This window comes from Carettochelys insculpta, chromosome 6, assembly GCF_033958435.1.
Source record: "Carettochelys insculpta isolate YL-2023 chromosome 6, ASM3395843v1, whole genome shotgun sequence".
Lineage (NCBI taxonomy): Eukaryota > Metazoa > Chordata > Testudines > Carettochelyidae > Carettochelys > Carettochelys insculpta.
The window spans coordinates 55,790,656-55,812,795 of record NC_134142.1 but is presented as its reverse complement, the minus strand read 5'-3'; the positions used below and the strand labels follow the sequence as shown (position 1 = coordinate 55,812,795).

Genomic DNA, 22,140 nt, shown 5'->3' with positions numbered 1-22,140 from the left:
TTGTCACTCCTAGACGCAAACACACTGCTTGTGGGTACTGAGGCGCTCATGCTGGACAGCGCCGCTTCTGGGTCGCTGGGGCTGTGCAGGTAGGTCAGACGCTGCAGTGATTTTAGTCAGCTCTGTAAAGCACTGCCAGGTGCGGCGAGTGCTGCTGTGGTTTCAGCTCTTTCTTCGGCTTAAGCCTGACCTCAGGGTTCAGCGGACGCAGCAGAGCTGCCACGCTCCCCTGTGCTGGGTCACAGAGTCCTTGTCTGTGTCCCCAAGGGCCACAGGACTGCTGCCGAGCCCTGCTTTTATCCTCTGTCCTCATACATAATTCATAAGGTCATTATCATACAAAGATTCTATGTACCTGCTTTCAACCAGGTCTTCTGTGTCGCCGAAGGTGCTGGAAAAGCTTACCTTGGGCCAATCAGAGGCTTGGAATTTAAACCTGAGATCATGAATAATTCATGAGTTCAGGTTACCGGGGAAACCAACTGACTCAGAGTGACTGTTGGGGGGGGCTGCTAAATGGCAGCCTATGAGACTTTGGATTTTTCATGTGCCTGCATTGATGTTTTACAGCCAAAGGCTTGTTCTCCCTGGACCATGGAGACGATAATGCCCAAGGGACGAAAAAATCTCTGACACCAATCATTGCAGAGCCTAGCTTAGTGTAGTGTCAGAGGAATAAAACATCAAGTTTGAGTTGGGGAGATGTGCTCCCAGAAGCTTTTGAAGCAAAGCCAGATAAGGTCTTGTATTCTGCATCAATTGTAGCATTTTAAAAAAAGTTTGCCTTTTTATATCTAGGGAGAAAATCATCGTTATCAAGTATATATGCATTTCTGAGGTCAAGTCAATGTCTGATGAGGGGAGTTAGCTCCTGGCATACATGGGGGGATGAAAAAAAAGATGTTCTGTACGGTTATTCGGATACCTAGAGACAGTGAGGCATACAGATAGATAGCAAACCCATGGATGGTTTTAACCAACCAAAGAGGTGATGTTACAGAGCTGCCAAGTTTTCCCGAAATATCTCCGTTTCCAAACCAACATCTTCTTTAGCCTTCCAATGTTTTAACAGCAATCAGTTATTCTTCATCATGGTTTCATCAGACACCGTACTGGATAGTTGGATATAGTGGTGTTTACGTTTAACATAAAAGAAACTGATTGCTAGATATCATCTGTTTTTTGCTAGGTTTCAGTCTGCGCAATCTTCTTAAGTTCATAGAATCCTAGAAACATAGAATACTAGGACTGGAAGGAACCTCAAGAGGTCATCGAGCTCAGCCCCCTGCCCTCATGGCAGGACCAAGTACTGATTTTTGCCCTTCAGTAAGATGGTCAGATGACAAATCCCTGAAAGTGTACAGGTGAGAGCTTTCAAAGTGAAGAAGCAGCTGCTCATTGCAACTTAATGTGTGGGGTCTTGCAATATTTAATTAAGGCATCTCAGATGATGTCTCTGTGGTGGGACAGCAAAATATCATGGTTGTACGTGACAAATACTGTGGAGAGGTCCAGTTGTATGAATACATCATGGTCAGCTATTGTGAGCTCTGTTCCTGAAAATTTAGTGGGAGGAGTACAGAATACTGAAAGTACTCGAAGACTGGAACATTGCTCTGTGGATCTTTTCCAAAAGTTCTCTCATAAAAGATTACATAGTGGAGAAGAATGTTGTACTGAGTTCGTGTACCTTAAATACTGGCTAGGTAATTGCGTGATTTAGAGTGACATATCTCTTATCATAACAGATATTGACAATCTTGCTAGTAAGAGTCACAGATGCTTGAAACACCAAGGAAAGCAAAAATCAGAGTCACAGATATGGCTCAGGTCTCACATAGTGCTTCCACGCATTCCCGATTTTCTCTGAAAAAGCACCGACTGATCTTTGAAAAAAAGAGGTGCTAGGTTTTGAAAATGAGGGAAATAACTCTTCTTGGCTAAGGAGGCCACTCTTGAAGGGTCATTCAGCAGGATGTAGTGGATTTGCTGGTTTGGTCAGCAGGCCCAGTGGTGCATGCCTGCTACCACAGTCTCTCTTTTCACCCTAGGTGCCTGGGATCTCTAGTTGAAGCTCAATCCAGATTCCTTGTCAGGAAATTCCTGGCTCTGCCCATCCCAGGACTATGTGTAGGGGAATCTGAGATGAGTAGAGAGACCAGGGTCCTCTACTCTGCCAAGGCCCTAAAAGCATGCATTATCCTATGCTTCACCGATCAGTTCACCTTCCATTGGGTCACTTTCTAGATCACTGAGGGCTTGTCTACACTAGCTCCCTACTTTGAAGGGAACACAGTAAGTAAGGTGTCGGGAGATTATTAACGAAGTGCAGCACTTCAGTAAGCTAATTCCTCAAAATTTTGAGGAATAAAAGGGACTTCAAAGTTGCCCAGGCACTTCCAAGTACTGGGGGGTTAGTTGCAGCTACACGAGAGTCGGCATTTCAAATGTTAACACTTCGACGTCGCCACGGGGGAGAATTAGCTTAACGAAGTACTGCATATGCAGCACAGCACTTCATTAACAATTTCCCGACACCTTACCTACCATGCTCCCTTCTAAGTAGGGAGTTAGTATAGACAAGCCCTGAATGTTTCATTCTGTGTTTTTTCACCTTTTTCAAGGCAGTGTTCCTGCAGGAAAAGGCTTCTCGAATCTCTTCTGCCTGAGCTGTTGGAGTTCTTTTTATACTGCTCCTTTTCTGCAGGAGCATACTCAGCAATCCCTGAGGAGCATAGCTTTTCTGGCCCAGTACTGCTCCAGTCTTCTGATCACCTCTATCTTAGTGAAGGGTTTCTAGATGCCCATCACAGGGAAGATAAAATGTTTACTTTTTCCACTGAATAGCTGTAAAGCCTGAGAATTCCTTCTGTTTGATTATCTAGGAGTTTATGAGAGCCCCATCACCAGTATGTGTGAATGCCAGAACTGATTTATGTCTACCAGTTTTCCTTCACTAACACAAAATTTTCATTTTTCCTGATTCTTCTCTTTCAATTCACAAAGGATTAATGAAGATCTGTCGAAGAAATGGGGAATATGTGGATGCCAAAATGAGGCAACTGAGTGATTTCACAGATTCACTGGATCTTGCATTCTATGTCCTTTTTGTTGGGAGGCATTACCTTTAAAGGTATTTTGGAGTTTGACTAGATCCATGAGTTTCTGAGGATAGACCATTATAAATATTTCTGATCTCAGTCTCAGGTGGTGGTCAGTTCAGTTTTGAGGTAGAGGAGAATTATTTAAGTCCCTCACATCCACAAGACACTTCTTACAATTACTGAGTCACTACTGGAAATCCCTACAAAACAGCATTTTTAATATTTATAATGCATAATACAGAAATGTATAATATGCTACATTTACAGTAATATTTGATAATCTGGTATAGTTGTTTTTAACTAATGTTAACATTTAAGCATACACACAATAAATGCTAACAGAAATACTTTGAGAACTTACCTACTGGCACTTCTAAAATAAAATCTGGTGTTTTGTCATAACCCTTTGCACGAAGCTGTTCTTCAGCTGCACAGAGAACAAATACTATTGTTTATAACACTGTTCTATTAACCAGACAGAAGTATAATTAATTTTCTTTTAAATAAGAGTGCAAGAATTACTAATGCAGTCATACATATCTTTCATATGTATGCAATACTGTATCAGATTAAATGAACCTTCTTAGCAAACCTGAAGCATGGATATCAAAATGTTTCTTCATCGTCTCTGCATTTTTATGTCTTCATTATAAACATCATTAATTCAAACTGTCATACAGTACTCTGTAACCAAAAATGTTCAAAATAAAGAAATATATTTGCTTATGGGAAGAAGAATCTTCCATATTAGAATTAACCAGAACAGTTTTCTATTAATACCGCAAATACTACTTTCATATTTTATATTGATGTCTGTCTAAATTAATTATAAAACTTTATTTTCCAACTGAAAAACTATATAAGGAAAAATGAAATATATTTTTATTTCTCTTGCATGTAGCGTTAGGCAAAATTTGGCAAATTCTACAGTTCAGTAGTATATAAATTTACAAGTACATTTTCTTCAAGATTTAAATGTATGTAAGCCTTAATCCTTTGTAAATACCAAAGCTTCTTTTAAGCAACAGATGAAGATTTGAAGAATTACAACAGGGTACAAGGAAGACAAAACCATGGGGGTCAAAATAAATCAACACATGCCAAAAAAAAAAAAATTCAGTATTTTTTAGGTGTTGTCCTTGACTTCTAAGGTCATTATATTGGTATTTCTGAAACATCATTTCTCCATTAGATGTTGGAGTGACCTGGTCATTCAATTCCAGACATGGCTTTCTGTCTTCACCCAACCTCAACTAATGGCACAACCAAGTAACAAGGAAGGCTACGTGGACTCTTAGCATCTCCTCAGCTGTTGACATTGTCATGCATTCCATTCGCCTTTCTGCATCACCTTTGATTAAAATTAATGGCCCATTCCTACTATATGGTAGCTTATTTCCAATTCATTTACCAGCGTAGGACAGTGGCTTCACGGCAAATGTTCAGAACTCTGTTTTGGAACACTTTGTGCATAACCTGAAAGGTCAGCACTTTGAGCTGAAATAATATTTTAATGACAAGAACATTTCTATTTTTAAGAGCACATTTGTTAAAGACTGTGAAAAAGAATATTCTTAGGTTAATATTTCAGATGCCAAACTAGAAGTTACTCATGCATCTGCAAAGTGGGTCTCTGCCCATGAAAGTTTATACTCCAAAACATGCATTAGTCTATAAAGGTGCCACAGGACTTCTTGTTTTTGAATAAACCCACACTAATTTGCCCTAAAACTAGGATACCCATCATGGGTAGTTATGAATTATTGTATAAGTGAACAACAAACAGAAGGGGAAATGCATAACAAGATGTCCTTTATTCATTCATTTTGACAACATGTACTACTAAGTGTATTGTAAAATATTGTGAAAATAAGTGAGAGTAACATAGCACTTCACTGAAATGCCATATCAACTGGTAAGCCTTGGTAGGTGTTGGAGAGCAAAGCCATCTTTTAAAACTCAGATATAAAATATATGGATAAGATGTGTCAATTAACAAAGCTCTCCTTTATATTAATCTCTGAAAGCCATTTTAAGTCACACTGTAAAACAACACAATCAATATTCTGAACAATTTCTTCATCCTGGAAGAAGTGAAGAATAAGACAACTGTTCCCTACTTCTAACTGCTGATTCTAATGTTTGAAAATAGGAAAGATACTCAGATACTTAGGTAAAAACTACTTTCACCCTAAAATGATACAGGTTGAACATCTCTCATCTGGCACCCTTAGGACCAGACCGGTGCCAGATGAGAGAATTTGCTGGACCACAGGAGGTCAACATTGTCTGGCACATTACCAACTCTTCCACTGCTCACTGGGTTCTTAGAAGAAATATAGGGGTAAATTAGAGCTAAATATCAGAACAGAACACTGAGAGCCAGGACTGGTGGGTGTAAACAAACTGTATGGGCCCATAGGAAACTTGGCCACACCAAGTTGTCCAGATAACTAAAATCATGCCGGATTACAGATGCTACCGGACAAGAGAGTTCCAAACTAGAGAAGTTCAATTGGTATTATTTTTGAGTAGATTTGACATCAACGAGAAAAATAGTATTTGAATCTTAAGATGTATTTTAAATTTTGTATTGCACAAAAATAAAAATTCTCCATATTAGTCATCAATATTCTTTACAAAAGGCATTGATTCTAAATGTATGCAAAAACAACAGCAACAACAAAAGTGGAAACAATGCTCAGATTGCTAGTTTGGGTGACTTTTTCTCACATTCAGTGGCAAGACAGACATTTGTTGCATATTTGAGAGATGGTGATGTTTGTTCCTGTTTCTCTCCTACCTTTTTTCCTTCCTTATGATGTGGCTGGGTGACATGACATCCAGGTAACAGACCCTATATCCAGCAGGGCTGACAGCCATTGTGGTCTTCAGGACAAATGGGACTGCAGCCCAACTCCATATGCCCAGAATGGGCAGGGTCAAGGGCAGTTATCCTTAGTGCTGTTGGGATCACAGTGCTGTGGTCCCAGCAGCACTAATGTCCCAGCAGTGGAGAAGTGCTACCAGCACTTCAACAGGGCCTGGAGCTCCAGCTGCCACTGCTGCATAAGTAGCAGTGGCAGCTAGAGCTCTGGATCCCCTTGATAGGTCAGGCACTGGGGCAACTGCTCCCTTTGTCTCCTCTCCCTCTCCCCCATTGGTGGGCCAATGCTAATCCCACCCACTCCCACTAACACTAGATAACAGGACCATAAGAGACTCACTGATAGGCACTTGCCTGCCAGGATGAAGGAAGGGGAATGGCTTGTTTGCTTAGGCTACTGTGGAGTAGTTATTTTTGACTCTTATCTCACCTACTCCCTATGTGAAGGAGAGAAATGGTTGGAATTCCAGCTTTCAGGAGAGGTCCCCAGGCAGAGGTCCCTAAGGATGCAGAAGGAATGTAGAATCTGGGCCTTGGCTACCTAGTTAAACCAGCCTTGAAAAGCCTACTGGGTATTCTAGGGAATGGTTTTCCACTGGCTAAGGGGTTTTAACAAGGTTTTGACTTCCAATTTAACCATACTATAGCCTACATGTCTAATTGTTTTTGTCCAAATGAAATATTGATGCTCATTGAAAAAATTAAATCTCCCTACAGATTTGATCCAGGAATTATACAAGTTAGGCTCCCATTGATTCCACGCAGAATTAGAAGGGGCAGTACCTGCAAGATCTAAAATTACAGCAGAGAAACTGGTCAAGTTTCCTGGACTACAGGTGGGCTAGAGAAGGACACTGTAGCTAAGAATCAAAAGATGGCTCAAATTCTTGGAGGCTTCACCTGTGGCTTTCTGCCTCTAACATCCACCCCACTTTTCCCTCACGACAAGTTGTACCAGGAAGACAGCAGCACATAGCAGAACATAAAGTTCTAGTTTATGGGGAACCTTCATTATTGGCACTAAGTTTCAGTGGGGAGTGTGGTTGGTAACCAATGAAAAGCAGACATGGAGTGTGAGGGTTTCTGCTTACAAGGGCTATGTCTATACTAGCCCCAAACTTCGAAATGGCCATGCAAATGGCCATTTCGAAGTTTACGAATGAAGCGCTGAAATGCATATTCAGCGCTTCATTAGCATGCGGGCGGCCGCAGCACTTCGAAATTGATGCGCCTCGCTGCCGTGCGGCTCGTCCCAACAGGGCTCCTTTTCGAAAGGACCCCACCTACTTCGAAGTCCCCTTATTCCCATGAGCTGATGGAAGTAGGCGGGGTCCTTTCGAAAAGGAGCCCCATCTGGATGAGCCGCGTGGCGGCGAGGTGCGTCAATTTTGAAGTGCCACGGCCGCCCGCATGCTAATGAAGCGCTGAATATGCATTTCAGCGCTTCATTAGTAAACTTTGAAATGGCCATTTGCGTGGCTAGATTAGACATGGCCCATGAGAGGGAATTCCTACTCAGTTCTCCTCTTTCTCAAACTCAGGGTAATACTGGAAGTTTAAAGAAGAGTAAAATATTGCTAATGGAGAGATTACAGCTCTTGTTGCAGGTGGTGCGGGGCGAGGAGAAGAGACAGCAGAAAGTGATTTTCTTGACTCTTCTTTTGTAACTTAGAGATAGTAAGACAAACACAGAATCCCATAATACTAGAATTAGAAGGGACCTTGAGAAGTCATCGAGTCTAGTCCCTGGAACTTATCACAGAATCAAGCACCAGCTCGAAATCAGCCCTGACAGACGTTTATCTAACCTGCTGCTCTTAAATATCTTCAGTGATGGAGATTCCATAACCTTCCTATGCAATTTATTCCAGTGCTTAACCGGACTGACAGTTAGGAAGATTTTCCGAATGTCCAATCTAAACCTTCCATTCTGCATTTAAACCCATTGCTTCTTGTCCTATCATCAGGAGCTAAGGAGAATAATTTTTCCTGACATCTCTTGTAATATCCTTTTAGGTATCTGAAAGATGTTATGTCCCCTCCCTGTCTTTTCTTTTCCAAATCAAACAAACCCATTTCTTTCAATCTTCCTTTGCAGTTCAAGTTTTCTAGACCTTTCATAATTGTTGTTGCTTATCTCTGAACCTTCTCCAATTTCATCATATCTTTTATGAAAGGTGGTGCCCAGAACTGGACACAATACTTCAAGTGAGGCCTAATCAACATATAGCAGGGTAGAAGAATTACTTCTATGGTCTTGCGCAAAACACTTCTGTTAATGCATTCCAGAATGATGCTTGCTCTTTTTTACAATACTACCACACTGTTGACCCATATTTCTCTTGTGGTCCACTATGATCCTTAAATCCCTTTCTGCAGTACTCCTTCCTAGGCAGTTGCATCCCATTTTGCATGTGTGAAACAGATGGTTCTTTCCCAAGTGGAGTAGTTCACATTTGTCCTTATGAATTTCATCCTATTTACCTCAGATCATCTCTCCAGTTTGTCCAGAGAATTTTGAATTATAATCCCATCCTCTAAAGTACTGACAACCCATTCCAGTTTGGTATAATTTGCAAACTTTATGGCCATTTCTACAAAGGCCACTTCCTTCAGAAGTGGCATGCTAATACATGGAGTGAAAGATGCTAATGAGGTGCGGATGCAAATTCCTCATGCTTCATTAGCATAACATCTCGTGATTTGGAGGCCGGAAGATCATTCTTCTAGATTCCAAAACGCCGCGTAGAAGTGCGGTCCCTGGGTGGGGGGAGGCAGCTTCTGGAAGGAAGTCCTTCTTCCAGAGGCCCCTTCTTCCCAAAAATTTTCAGGAAGAAGGGGCCTCCAGAAGAAGGACTTCCTTCCAGAAGCCCACCCCAGGAACGCGCTTCTACACGGTGTTTTCGAAGCCGGAAGAACGGACTTCTGAACTCCAAATCACGTGACATTATGCTAATGAGATGTGGGGAATTTGCATCCATGCCTCATAAGCATCTTTCACTCCACGTATTAGCATGCCACTTCCAAAGGAAGTGGCCTGTATGGAAACGGCCCATATTTATACTCTATGCTATTATCAAAATTGTTGATGAAGATATTTCACAGAACCGGTACCAAAACTGATCCCTGTGGATCCCCACTTGTTATGCCCTTCCAGCATGACTGAGTCATTGATAATTACTCTCTGAGAATGGTTACCCAACCAGTTATGAGCCCATTTCCCTAGTTTACTAATAAGGTCACACAAGACTATCAAATGCCTTAATTAACTCTACATATACATCTACTTCTTTCACTCTTGTTCTCCTATTGAAGAAACCTATCAGGCCCTGCTAATTTGTAAACATTTAACTTTTCTGAGTAATTTTTAAGACATTATTTTCCTACCTCATTTTTCCAGCATTCACTGTTGTAGGCATTAATCACCTCTGCCATTTCCACATTTTTGTTATTGCTTTTACCTCTTTGATGAGCAATGGGCCTACTCTATTCCTGGTTGTATTCTTACTTCTAATATATCTGTAGAATGTTTTCTTGTTAACCTCTATGGCACTTGGCTCACTTTGTGCCTTCGCTTTTTCTAATTAATCTGTGGAGCCAAGGCTGGAGATGGCAACACAGCCAGGGCTGGAGGCAGTGTCTGGGGGGCTGGGGTCACATCCTGCCTGTTTATAATATTTTACTTTCAATAGAAAATTCTGACTGAGGCTGTGTCTATACTATGAGATAAATTCAATTTTTAATGCATTTGATTATTTAACCTCAATATTATGAATTCGAATTAAGGGTCTACAAAGCTTGAAATTGTCCGTGTTGAGTCTCTGCATCCCCATTGCCCCATGCAAGTTCGACAGCGTGAGCAGTGCATTGTGGGTATCTATCTCAGAGTGCCTTAGCCCTGGTTGCTTGTGGGTGTTTCATGTTTGAATCCCAGAATTCCAAGCACTGTCCCAGAATTCACAGCACCAGTAACCGCATGAAAAACAAACTGGAGATCGTGCCTTTCCTGCTGCAGCATTCCAGCGCAAGCATGGATCCCCAAACGCTCGAACTCATAGCACACATCGTTTTGGCAATCGCACTGGCTGTCATGCAATTTCTCCTTCAATTACAAAGCTTAGTGATGGTTCAGTATCATAATGGTACTGATGATGCTGATGACAATGTTTTGAAAGAGCAAATTCCCAACTGCGGTCCAAGAACTCACAGCTGCCATGAACGCATTGCTGATAATGGAGCGGTGGTTTTGGACTCGTGAGACCTGCACACACTCATATGACTACATCGTTTTGGAGTCCTGGGACGAGCAGCAGCAGGTGCAGAACTTTCTCAGGTACAAGTCCACTTTTATGTAACTTTGTGATATGCTGGCGCCCACCCCGAAGAGCAGCAACACAAAAATGAGGCCAGCTTTAATGGTTCAGAAGTGAGTGACAATGGCACTGATCAAAGTTTGCAATGCCCAACAATTACCGGTCAGTGGCAAATCAGTTCGGGGTGGGCAGATCTACAGTGGGATCCATGGTGACGGAGGTGGTCCATGCAATCTGTTGGCATCTCCTTACGAATACTGTGACTCTGGGAAATGTATGGGCAATAGTGGATGGCTTTGCTGGCCAGGGGTTTCCTAACTGTGCTGGGGCAACAGATGGCACGTTTGGCCCCAGAGTACCTGGCCTCAGAGTATATAAACTGAGAAGGGTACATCTCCATAGTGTTGTAGGGACTGGTAGACCACAAAGATCATTTCACTGACATTAATATTGGCTGATCAGGGAGTGTTCATGACACGCACCTATTCCAAAATTCTGGACTGTACCAAAAGCTCATGGATGGCACTTTTTTCCCTGATCAGAAAATCAAGATTGCCGACATCGAGATGCCTATAGTTATATTGGGCTACCCTGCTTACCCTCTGCTCCCTTGCTTTATAAAGCCTTATACGGAAGCCCTGGACTGCAGCAAGGAAAACTTTAATCACAGACTCAGCAGGTGCAGAATGGTGGTGGAATGTTCCTTTGGCCATTTAAAGGTGAGGTTCAGATGTTTATTGACATGTTTGGACCTCTCCTTCCCCACAGTGAGTACAGCATGTGCTATTTCGCACAACATACGTAAATCCAGGCAGAAGACTTTCCCATCAATCTGGAATTCCAAAGCTGAGGCCATAGGCAGGGCTTCCTTGCAGCCGCCTACACAACTGTCCACCAGTAGCCGCGCTGAGGGAGCAGCAATAAGGGACACTTTGAAAAATCGCTTCATGAATGGTCTGTATTGCACATGCTACCCATGTTTTCCTGTGACATGAGGCAAATAAATCATTCTGTGACTTAATGAACAAATGAATACTTGGTGGAAGGGGGTTAAGTTGCAGTAAGTAGAATGCATGTGGTGGGCAGCTATGTCTTCAGTCACCCCTTCAACCTGCCCTGTTCCCTCAGCTGCGCGCCTGCTGCGGACCAGGGATTATCAGTGACCATCTGTGACTTCAGCCCTACTCCAGCCACCCAGCTTGATTTGTGTCCTCCACCCACCACTACTCCTGCATGCCACGAAATCACACCGAGCTCAAAGAAATGATTTTATTTTTTATTTTGTGGGGAGAAGAGGTTTAAGTGGCTGGGAAAAGAAACCTTCTCAAGGGTGCCTGAATAGCTTTTTGCAGTGGCCTTGAGGCTGTAGTGACAGGATATCTTTGCCCTCCCTCCCTGTGTGCAGGGACTGTGATGACAGGGGGGTGGGTGACTTCTCCCAGGGGACTCTGGCTAGCAGGTACCAGCTGCTGCACTGCTGCGTTGGGAGTCCCTCTGCAGCTGCAGCAGAGAATGAAGGCCCTCTGTTTGCTCTGTAACTGCTGTTACGAGCTTTGCAGCAGCCTCACTCTCCTTTGCCACTTGCTGCTGCTGGAGGTCAAGCATTCTCTTGTTAAACTCTCCTTGACTCTGACACCACTCAACTGTACTATGACACCACTGAGCAGTGTCCTTTGTCAGCTTAGTGTGCTCTGTCTCCGTCTTTTCCATATGCTGAAGGTGAAAATTAAGATACAATTCACACAATGTGCTTTGAAGTGCAATGCATGGGACTGGGTGTTTATCATCAGTGAAAGTTTACTTTTTGAAGAACACTCATGGCTTATTAAGGATGGAACGGTAAGTGTGCATTTCACAATACATCACTTGCCTTCACTTATCCAGCACATTTCTTTGTGGACATGGTAAGTTATAAGCAATTGTCTGCTTTTCGGGGAAAGGGGAGGGCTGCAAATCAGGGGAAGCTGCCAGGTGTCCTGGGGGTCTCCTGTGGCAGGGAAAACATATTTGTGGATGTTCCTGCAGCAATCCTCCCCAGCAATCAAGCTGAATGTAGGGGATGGTGGGGAAGGGTTCAATTACAGCCACATGGACATCTGCATGGGGGTGGGAGGTTTGATGTACAATAAATATAATGTAAAGGAAAAAGAAAATCCAAAGGAAGGCTGGATGAAAATGGATATGGGAGAGAAAATGCCCAGCAGAGCCCCGCAGCCACGTGGCACTGGGGAGTCCTGAAGCAAAATCAAAATAAATGCTGTTTGCAAAATAACGTCGGGGGTGGGGCGCACGGGGGAGAAGCCCCACTGAGCCTGCAAATCGTGTTGGGGTGGGGTGGGGAATGGCGCACCCTACAGCTGATGCAGACAAATGTAACGGGGCAGGAAACCTGTTAAAAAATGCAAATTCCCATGCTTGTGCACGTTGCCAATGATAACATCACCCTCCTAAAACTCACACTTATGGAGAAAGAACAGCTACTCCTGCTGTGAGACCAAAAGCCTGGAAAATTTGCTAAAATGTTGTGTGGTGCCATGACACCAGATCGTTATCTGGTTGCCTGGTGTGGCAAGGTGTGCTACCGTAGAAGCTGCAACAAGTCAGGGCTGCCCAAGAACCTCATGAAAAACATACAAGAGTACCTGGATGAGCCCTTCAAGGAGATTGCCAAAAGCTCCATCCCAAGAAACACTAACATACTGTTCTGAGAGGCACAGAACCATAGCTAGGAAACTTGTACCTATACACAACCCCATATCTATACCTACCTCCAACCCATTTCTAGCATGCAGAATAAATACTCACATGAACTGTTTGGTCCACGGGGGCTGGGGACTGGCATGGAGGTAACTGGTGTGGAGGGAACCGGTTCCAGGTCTATGGTGAAGAGCTCCAGGCTGTCTGGCAAAACCTCCTCTGTCCCCTGCTCATTGTGGCCTTGTTCCTCTCTGCTGCCCTTTTAGTCCAGGCTACCCTGCTCCTCTGGGCTCATTCCAAACTCCATACTAGGGCCTCCACAAGTGTCGTAATTCAGACCGGGATCTGTGGTAGGGTTGCTCCCCATAACCACAGGTAGCTGTTGATAATAACGGCAGGTTCATGGAGCTTCCCTGACCGTTGGTGGACTTCACAGACTTTTTGATAGGCCTTCTGGAGTTCTTTCACCTTCACCTGGCATTGCATAGAGTAATGGGAGTAACCTCAGGTAGTCATCTCACATGACATTCCACGTTTCTCTTGGCCACCAATTAGTCTCCCCAAATGGTAATAAGATCCCAGATCTCCTGGTGGGCCCAAGCTGGGGCTCTCTTGTGAGCCTAAGAAGTGCTAGGCAGATCACTACCCTGAGTGTTCATGACTGCACTAGAGGGCTACTGATAATTGCTCCCAATGCAGTGTGATGGCTACCGATGTGATGCAATCCAATGAGAAAAGGAATTTTTTCATAATGGGTGCCCTTTATATTTGCACAGCTCGGCTGCTGAATTCCAATTCCAATTCTAATTCAAATTCAATCAGAACTTAGCAAGCTTCCTTTGACATTCTTCCTGCACACTTGGATGGAGATCAGCACACAACAAAGCAGCCATACTTGGAAGGTCACCACATAGCTTTGGGGGATACATATGAGACACGTTTGGAGGCTAATAAATTCAAATTACGGACATGGCGCTTCCACACTACTCTTGATTAGAGATTTTAAATTTGAATTTGATGCTATACCCATCCCGTAATATTGGTATTTTGTAATTGGTATTACGGCTCAATAAATCGAGATAATAGTACTGACCATGGAGACAGTGACATTTTAATATCGAACTAATGCCTTCAAATTCAATTTTATCTCTTAGTGTAGAAACAGCCTGAGAAACAGAAAGGCAGTAACCAAACTTTTCATCTTTTGTAACGCAGAGAACTCTGTTACCTCTTCACAAATAACAGATCAGTATTTTATTTAATTAACTATACATGTGCCTACATGATTTCCAAACATAATTTTTTTTTAACTGGCATCAATAATGCATAGCAAACTTTGTAGGCTGCTGATTGAACTGACTGAGAATCTAAATGCCAGCTTTATTTGAGCCATTTATCAGGACACTGGTGTTTGAAATCTCTGAAATGTAGGACTGTAAGGGACCTTGGTAGATCATCTGGTCCAGTCCCTGTCAGTGAGGAATAGACTAGATAATACTTACCCTGACTAACCCATTCTTAGAAACCTCCAATGACAGAGATTTCAGAGTCCTCAGATTTCCTAAATTCCCACAACTCTGGATTAAATCTTGAATATATTATGAAGGCTATGCTGCCTGAAGATCAAATTTTTAACCATTATTTTAGATCCAAAGCTTTGTTTTTACACACCTGACCACAGAATTTTGGAGACCCATCGGTGGACTCTTATGGGTAGACAAAAGGTTTGTGTATTTTCCTAAGATTCTTCCTGAAGGTGTGGAAAGAGGAAGAAAAAAAGATTTTATTCTGGATAAGCTGAGTAAGTTTTTCTTGTGGATACTGGGCCAATGTATTTTCATACATTCAAAGCCTAGAACTTGAGAGAGATACATTTAAAAAGCTGAAAGAAAAAAAGACAACCACTTAGCACATCTTAAATGTTAAATGAGTTATATAAATACAGTATAGGAATATATTTTAAATATATCAAATTCTACGTATAAGTTTATATGTGGAGGAGATAATCTCTTCTAGAATTGCTAAAATATTGTATTTGACAACACAGAGTGCATACAGTTTATTTTTGTTTTTAAAGGGTAACCTGAAATTTATCATAGGTCATGATTCATTGAAAATTAAATCTGATTTGAGTACAGTAGAAATTTATACAAGGTCACAAAAATCACAGTAATTTAGGTTGAAGATCCTTTAGTGAGTCAACTAGTCCATCCCCTTGCATCATGCCAGGATTGATTTCATTAATCACACTTGATAGATAAGTGTTAGGTCTAGCCTTGAATTTTATAGTGAAAGTGATTCCACAAGCTCAATAGGCAGATTATTTCTATACCTACTTCATTCCTATAATTATATAAGTTTCCCTAGTATTTAATTTCTTCTTCCCCATTGAATCATAAGTCTATTACTCCTAGTTCTCCCTTATTCGCTAGAAGGAATAACTAGCCCCTGACAGTTTCCCTTTTATATATGCATTTTTATTTGTGTACTCAGACATCTTTAACCTAGACTCTCCTGTAAGTCAAATTTTCAAATACTCGACTCATTTAATTTCTCAAGTGCATTCAAGATGTCCAAGATGCTAACCTGTAAGTAGTAGGTGCTATGCAGAGGGTTATTACCTATTGTCTTTTTCCTCCCCTCATAATACGGTAGGCACAAAAATGATGCAAAGTGAAAATCGGTGCAAGGAACTTAGTTTATCATAAAGATAAAACACAAAAAATTGAGGTTATCTTAAAGCATTTTTTGTTAAAAACCAAACTACCAAAAAGTTAACAATGTATTTTTTAAAAATTGTAAGGTCTGTGTATTAGGGCTTACCTGACCTCAGTTGACTTGAGAATCTCTAAATGACAATTGCTGGGAATTTTTTGTTGTGCCCAGGATGGTGTCCCTTACTCTCATGGGAAGCCTTGGAGAATAGTCTTTGGGATTAGATGCTGAGGGCTCCACTTCTAAGCACATGTTCAGAAAGGAGCTGATCGTATGAGGGAGCCAGTGTATGGCAGTTTTTCTGGATCACAGAAGAAATTCATAGCCTTCTGCATTAAATACTCTCTGAGGAAAAGATCACAAACCTTGCAGATTCTCTGTGGAATCAAGCAACAAATGCTGCACTTTGCTGAAATTTGTGTCTTACTCAGACTGTAGAGGCAATGTTGGTGTTTTTTGCTCATGGAGTCGGATCTAGGATATGGAATACAGTTTTTGAAGCCCAAGAAACTGTCCATAGTTCCCAGCTATGGGGAGGGAGTTCCCAATCCAGGGAAAAAAAAGAGAAGTTACTCACTTGTAGTAACGATGGTTCTTCGAGATGTGTCCCTGTGGGTGCTCCGCTTGCTTGGCGCCGCAGATTGGAATTCTTCTAGCAGTTTCCACTGGATCGCGCATGCGCTGATGCGCGCCGCTCCCTTGCGTGCCCTCGGTCATGTGCACAATCCAGTCCCCACCAGTTCCTTGACCAACCACCCCAGATGCTCCTGAAAAACACTGGACAGAGATCCGAAGCGGGGAGGATGGGCGGATAGTGGAGCACCCACAGGGACACGCCTCGAAGAACCATCGTTACTACAAGTGAGTAACTTCTCTTTCTTCTTCGAGTGGTCCCCGTGGGTGCTGCACAGTAGGTGACTACCCAGCAGTAACCCCAAGTAAGGAGGTGGGTACTCGATTCATGTGCAGCTTGCCCCCGAGAGGACTGCTGTCGACAGACGGGTATCCTCATCAAACACCCAATGCAGGGCATAATGCTTGGCGAAGGTGTCGCAGGATGACCAAGTCACCACTCTGCAAATGTCTTTCAACGCGATTCCCTTGAAGAAGGCCGTTGATGCCGCCACTGCTCTGGTGGAGTGAGCCCTAGGCGGGGCTAGCAAAGGGGTCTTTCGAAGCTCGTAGCACAGTTTTATACAGAACACAATGTGCTTTGAAATTCTCTGGGAAGAGAGGCCTTCCCCTTTCGACCTGGGAGCGAGAGATACCAGAAGCCTGTCCATTTTCCGGAAGGACTTAGTTCTGTCTATGTAAAGGCCAACACCCTCCTCACATATAGGAGATGCAGGCGTGCCTCCTTGCTGGAGCTGTGAGGCTTCGGGTAAAACGAGGGTAATACTATTGATTTGTTAATGTGGAACTCCAAAGAAACTTTCGGAACGAAGGCTGAGTGTAACTGTAAGATCACCGCCTCCTTTGAGAATACTGTGCAGGATGGCGTTGCCATCACTGCTGCGACCTCACTCACCCTGCGGGCTGACGTAATCGCAAGAAGGAAGGTCGTTTTCATGGTAAGTAGTCGGAGGGCTACCGTGGCTAATGGTTCGAAGGGTGGAGTACCAAGTCCAAACTCCACGACGGTGGCAGCGGTTTTTGAGGAGGGTACAGGTTTACCAGCCCCTTCAAGAACCTTGTGACAATAGGATGGGTGAATACGGTGGGCCCTTCCTCTTTGTGCCAAAAAGTTGATATAGCTGCGAGGTGGACCTTTAGCGAGGATAGAGAGAGCCCGTCTCGTTTGAGGTCCAGCAGGTATTCTAGAATTACTGTAATAGGAACGTCAAGAGGAGCTAACTGTTTGGCAGAGCACCAGGCGGTAAAGCGTGTCCATTTCTGTTTGTAAGTCCTCCTGGTGGAGGTCCTTCGGCTACACTCTAAGACTTGTCTTACTCCCTCCGTACTTGTGCTCTCTAAGGCGCTAAGCCATGGGTTAACCATGCTTGTAGGCATAGCCCCTGAGGGTGCGGGTGCACTATGGACCCCTGAGCCTGCGTGAGTAAGTCCGACGCTACCGGTAGGGGGAGTCGTGGACGATCCGACATGCACAGAAGCAGGGGAAACCATTGTTGTCAGTCCCAAGTTGGAACTATGAGTATCATGCGAGCTCTCTCCCTTCTGGCTTTCTGCAGAACCTTGTGGATAAGTGTTGTGGGAGGAAATGCATAGAGTAGAGGGCCCTTCCGTGAGATCATGAAGGCATCCCCCAGGGACCCCCGCCCTATTCCTGCTCTGGAGCAGTACTGAGGGCACTTCTTGTTGCGCTGGGTGGCAAACAAATCGACTTGGGGAAACCCCCAGGTGTGAAATATGCGTCGTAACAGGTCAGAGCGGATCTGCTATTCGTGCATGAGTGCAAAGCACCTGCTCAGTTGATCTGTCTTCACGTTGTGGGTGCCCGGCAAGTACGAGGCTTTCAACGTTATATTGTTGGCAATGCACCAATTCTACAATCGGACTGCTTCTGCGCATAGTGCACGGGACTGTGCCCCTCCTTCTCGATTGATGTAGAACATGGTGGAGGTATTGTTGGTATGGATCCCGACTACTTTGCTGTGCAGGTATTTCCGAAAATGTCTGCACACATTGAACACCGCTCTGAGCTCCAGTATGTTTATGTGCAGTGTCTGTTCCGCGGGGGACCATAGCCCTTGCGTCACCTTGCTGCCAACGTGCGCTCCCCATTCTATGTGGGAGGCGGTTGGCTGTAAGAAAAATGGAAATTTGTGGTTGGTGGAAGGGCACTCCCACTAGCAGGTTCTTGGGATCTGCCCACCGCGCTAGCGACTTCCATACCTCCGTCGTGGGCGATACTACCCTGTGGACGGTATGGGCTGCCAGTCTGTAACCACTCGCCAGCCAATGCTGCAGGCTTCGCATGTGTAACCTGGCATTCTGTACCACAAACGTGGCGGCCACCATGTGCCCCAACAGTTGCAGGCATGTTAGGATCGGCACCGCGGGGCTGTACTTCATGACTTGCACCAAGGATTTGATGGTGCGGAAGCGGGCGTCGGGCAGGTATACTCTTGATGCGACAGAGTTTATGCGTGCCTCTACGAACTCTATATCTTGCGTGGGTTCGGTCTTTGACTTTGCAAGGTTGATAACTAGGCCCAGCGAAGTAAACGTGTCTGCGGTGACGCGTATCATGCGTAGGACCTCTGCCTTTGAGGCCCCTTTCAGTAGGCAGTCGTCCAGATATGGAAAAATAAACATGCCCTGCCTGTGCAGGTAGGCTGATACCACTGCCAGGGTTTTGGTAAAGACTCTGGGTGCCGAGGATAGGCCGAACGGAAGAACCCTGTATTGGAAATGTTCCCCGCCGAACGTGAAGCAGAGGAAGCGTCTGTGTGCCAGGTGGATTGTTATATGTAAGTAAGCGTCTTGTAAGTCAAGGGCTGCAAACCAGTCTCCATCGTCCAGTGCCGTAAGTATGGAGGCAACTGTAATCATCCGGAAGTGCTGCTTGCGCAAGTATCGGTTGAGGCCCTGTAGGTCCAAAAATCAGCCTCCAGCCTCCTGTTTTCTTCTCTGTTAGGAAGTAGCGTGAGTAAAAACCTTTCCCTTGGAATTGTTCTAGCACTCTTTCCACCGCCCCTATGAACATGAGGTGATTTACCTCTTGCTTCAGCCTCGCCTCATGAGAAGGGTCCCTCAGAAGAGGCCAGGTGGGAGGTTTCGTCGGTGGTAGAGACTGGAAGGGGATTGTGTAACCTGCAGCTATAATTTCCAGCACCCATTTGTCTGTTGTGATCTTTTGCCATTGGGAGTGGAACGGTTTGAGGCGATGATGGAACATGAGGTGAGAGTGGCATTGAGCGATGGTGTTGATAGTGCAGTCCTCGATATACCCGTCAAACTTGTTGTGTCTGGGCTTGCCCCGAGGTTGTGCGACTTTGTTGAGAACGTCGCCTGGGGGCCCTCTACTGGTGCTGCTGCTGATGGCGCCCTTGGTCATAGCCTCACTGATATTGTGCGCGTTGTGGTTGGTAAGCGTAGCACCTCTGCTGAAGATAGAATTTCTTTTTCTTGTATGGAGGAGTGTAGATACCCAAGGTCTTAAGTGTGGCCCTCGAATCTTTGCTAGAGTGGAGGATCAAGCCGGTTGATTCTGCAAACAGCTTTTGCTTGTCGAAGGGAAGATCCATGATCTTCGCCTATAGATCTCTGGGGATACCAGACGTCTGGAGCCAGGATTCCCTACGGATTACCATTGCTGCGGCTATTGAGTGTGCCGCTGTGTCTGCCATGTCCAGGGCAATCTAAACTCCCGTTCGCGAGGCCGCGTAGCCCTCCTGGACGATCGCCTTTAACACTGGCTTCTTGTCCTCCAGGAAGGAATCCATGAGAGAGGTGAGTCTAGAGTAATTGTCAAAGTTATGGTTTGATAAATGTGCCACGTAGTTTGCCATTCTCAATAATAGGGTAGAGGAGGAGTAGACCTTCCTGCCGAACAGCTCTAATTTCTTAGCATCTTTATCTGACCCCCCTGATTTGTACTGAGACGTCTTCGACCTCTGCTGGGACGATTAGACCACCAAAGAATTGGGCTGTGGGTGGCTAAACAGGAATTCCATGCCCTTGGCTTGGATGAAGTATTTCTTATCTGCCCTTTATTCGTAGGCGGAATAGAGGCTGGAGTCTGCCATATGTTAGTGGCTGACTCCATAATGGCTTCGTCCAGCAGGATAGCAATTTTAGATGAAGCTGGGGGTCTCAAATTTTTCAGGAGTTTATGATGCTTCTCCTGTACCTCTGCTATTTGAATGTCCTGCGTGTATGCTACTCTTTTGAACAGCTCTTGGAATTGTTTAAGGTCATCCAGAGGGGAGACATCCCCGGGGACAATTGCCTCATCTAGGGAGGATGAAGAGGAACCGCTGGGATAAACCTCCCCCAAGTCCTCTGGCTCCCGAGTTCGCTGGTATGCTTGCTCCTTCGTGGGCTGTGAAGGAAAGTCTCGGGACTCTGCACCTAATTTACCCAGGACAGCTGCATTCCTCTCCCAGAGCGAGAGTGTACACGGGAGTATTGGCGAGGAGTGGGAGGGGATCTGCCCCTGGATCTAGACCTCCGATGTCGGTGTTCAGTATGATGGGGACGGCCATAACAACATGGACAAGGGCCCGGTGATGGAGACCTGGACCATGATCGGAGAGCGTACCCATGATGTCTGGGAGAGTGGGATCTCCGTGACGACATTGATAATGGTGAAGCTGTTTTGTGATAGTACTCATAGGGATCCATGACCAAAAAGAGTGAAGGCGGCCTGAGCCAAGGCAAAGGTGGTTGGAGAAATGGAGAGGGAGGTCCGAAATAAGCTGGTGGAGTTGCCGCCCGGCGACGCGGCGTGTGTATCTCGCGGGGGCGGGGGAAGGGGCTGGGTGATAAGGGCATTGCAGCCCTGTCTGGAGATGAACTGAGGTGCCGGGTTTTGGCTCTAGCTTTCCCCCGCCCCTGCAGGGTGGGCGCCGCCCCCTCCTGTGCCGGGGATCTCGGCCCCGCTCTCGGTACCATCATAAGCGGTGCCGTGTGGGTAGCTTCCTCCGGCGCTGCTGGGCCCCATGCTGGGTGCCCCTGCACCATCGGCACCGTGATAGCCGGTGCTGCGTGAGGCAGCGCCGCCAATTCTGGCGCTTGCTGGGCTGGCACCTGCGGCGCCCTCAGTGCCAACTGCTGCATAGTCGGAGGCCCGGCCCCGGCCACGTGCGCAACCGCGCTGCCGCTTTCACCAGCCCGCAGCTGAGGGCTCTGCGTTCCGCTCGTCCTGCTCGCTGGAACCGCCGGCAAGGATCGAGCCAGGGAGAGTTTCTTCTTCTTTTGCACAGAAGGGGGCAAAGACACCGCCTTCCTTTTATGTGACCCAGAGGGCCCTTCTGTGTGAGGTTTCTCGGTGGCTCAGGCTGGAGGGCCTTATCAAACAAGATAATTTTGAGCCTCATCTCTCTGTCCTTCCTGGCCCTGGCTGCAAGCTTAGCGCAGTGCGAACACTTCTGGGTAACATGGGACTCCCCCAGGCAACGAATGCACTCACTATGCCCATCAGAGGCCGGCATAGCCTCGCGGCATGACTCACACTTCTTAAACCCCAAGGAAGCCATTGCGGTGAGTCTTTACTGTTAATAGGGTACTTAGCTGCTAATCAGTGCATTCTACAACCCAAATAACATTCACGGCCTTCAGGGTAGCAGATGGCTTAAACAGCCTTCTTTGTCCGCTCCTCTTCTCTCCGTTCCTCTTCTCTCTACTATTTTGTATGCTCTTTTTTTTGTTTGCTTCTTCTTTTCTTTTTTTCTTTTTTTTTTTTTGTACAATAGGAAAAAAACAATGAGCTAACAAGGAAAACAACTATCTTATCTGTCGC

At 45.0% G+C, this 22,140-nt stretch overlaps 1 protein-coding gene across 2 annotated transcripts in view; it reads right to left on the bottom strand.

Annotated features, from left to right (window-relative positions):
• Window positions 1-22,140, bottom strand: part of CDIN1 (CDAN1 interacting nuclease 1) — a 210,209-nt gene that overhangs the window by 86,409 nt on the left and 101,660 nt on the right. For both annotated transcript variants that reach the window (XM_074998829.1, XM_074998831.1), the window contains exon 9: window positions 3,466-3,531. In XM_074998829.1, the coding sequence (XP_074854930.1) occupies window positions 3,466-3,531 (66 nt within the window). The remainder of the gene's footprint in view (window positions 1-3,465; window positions 3,532-22,140) is intronic.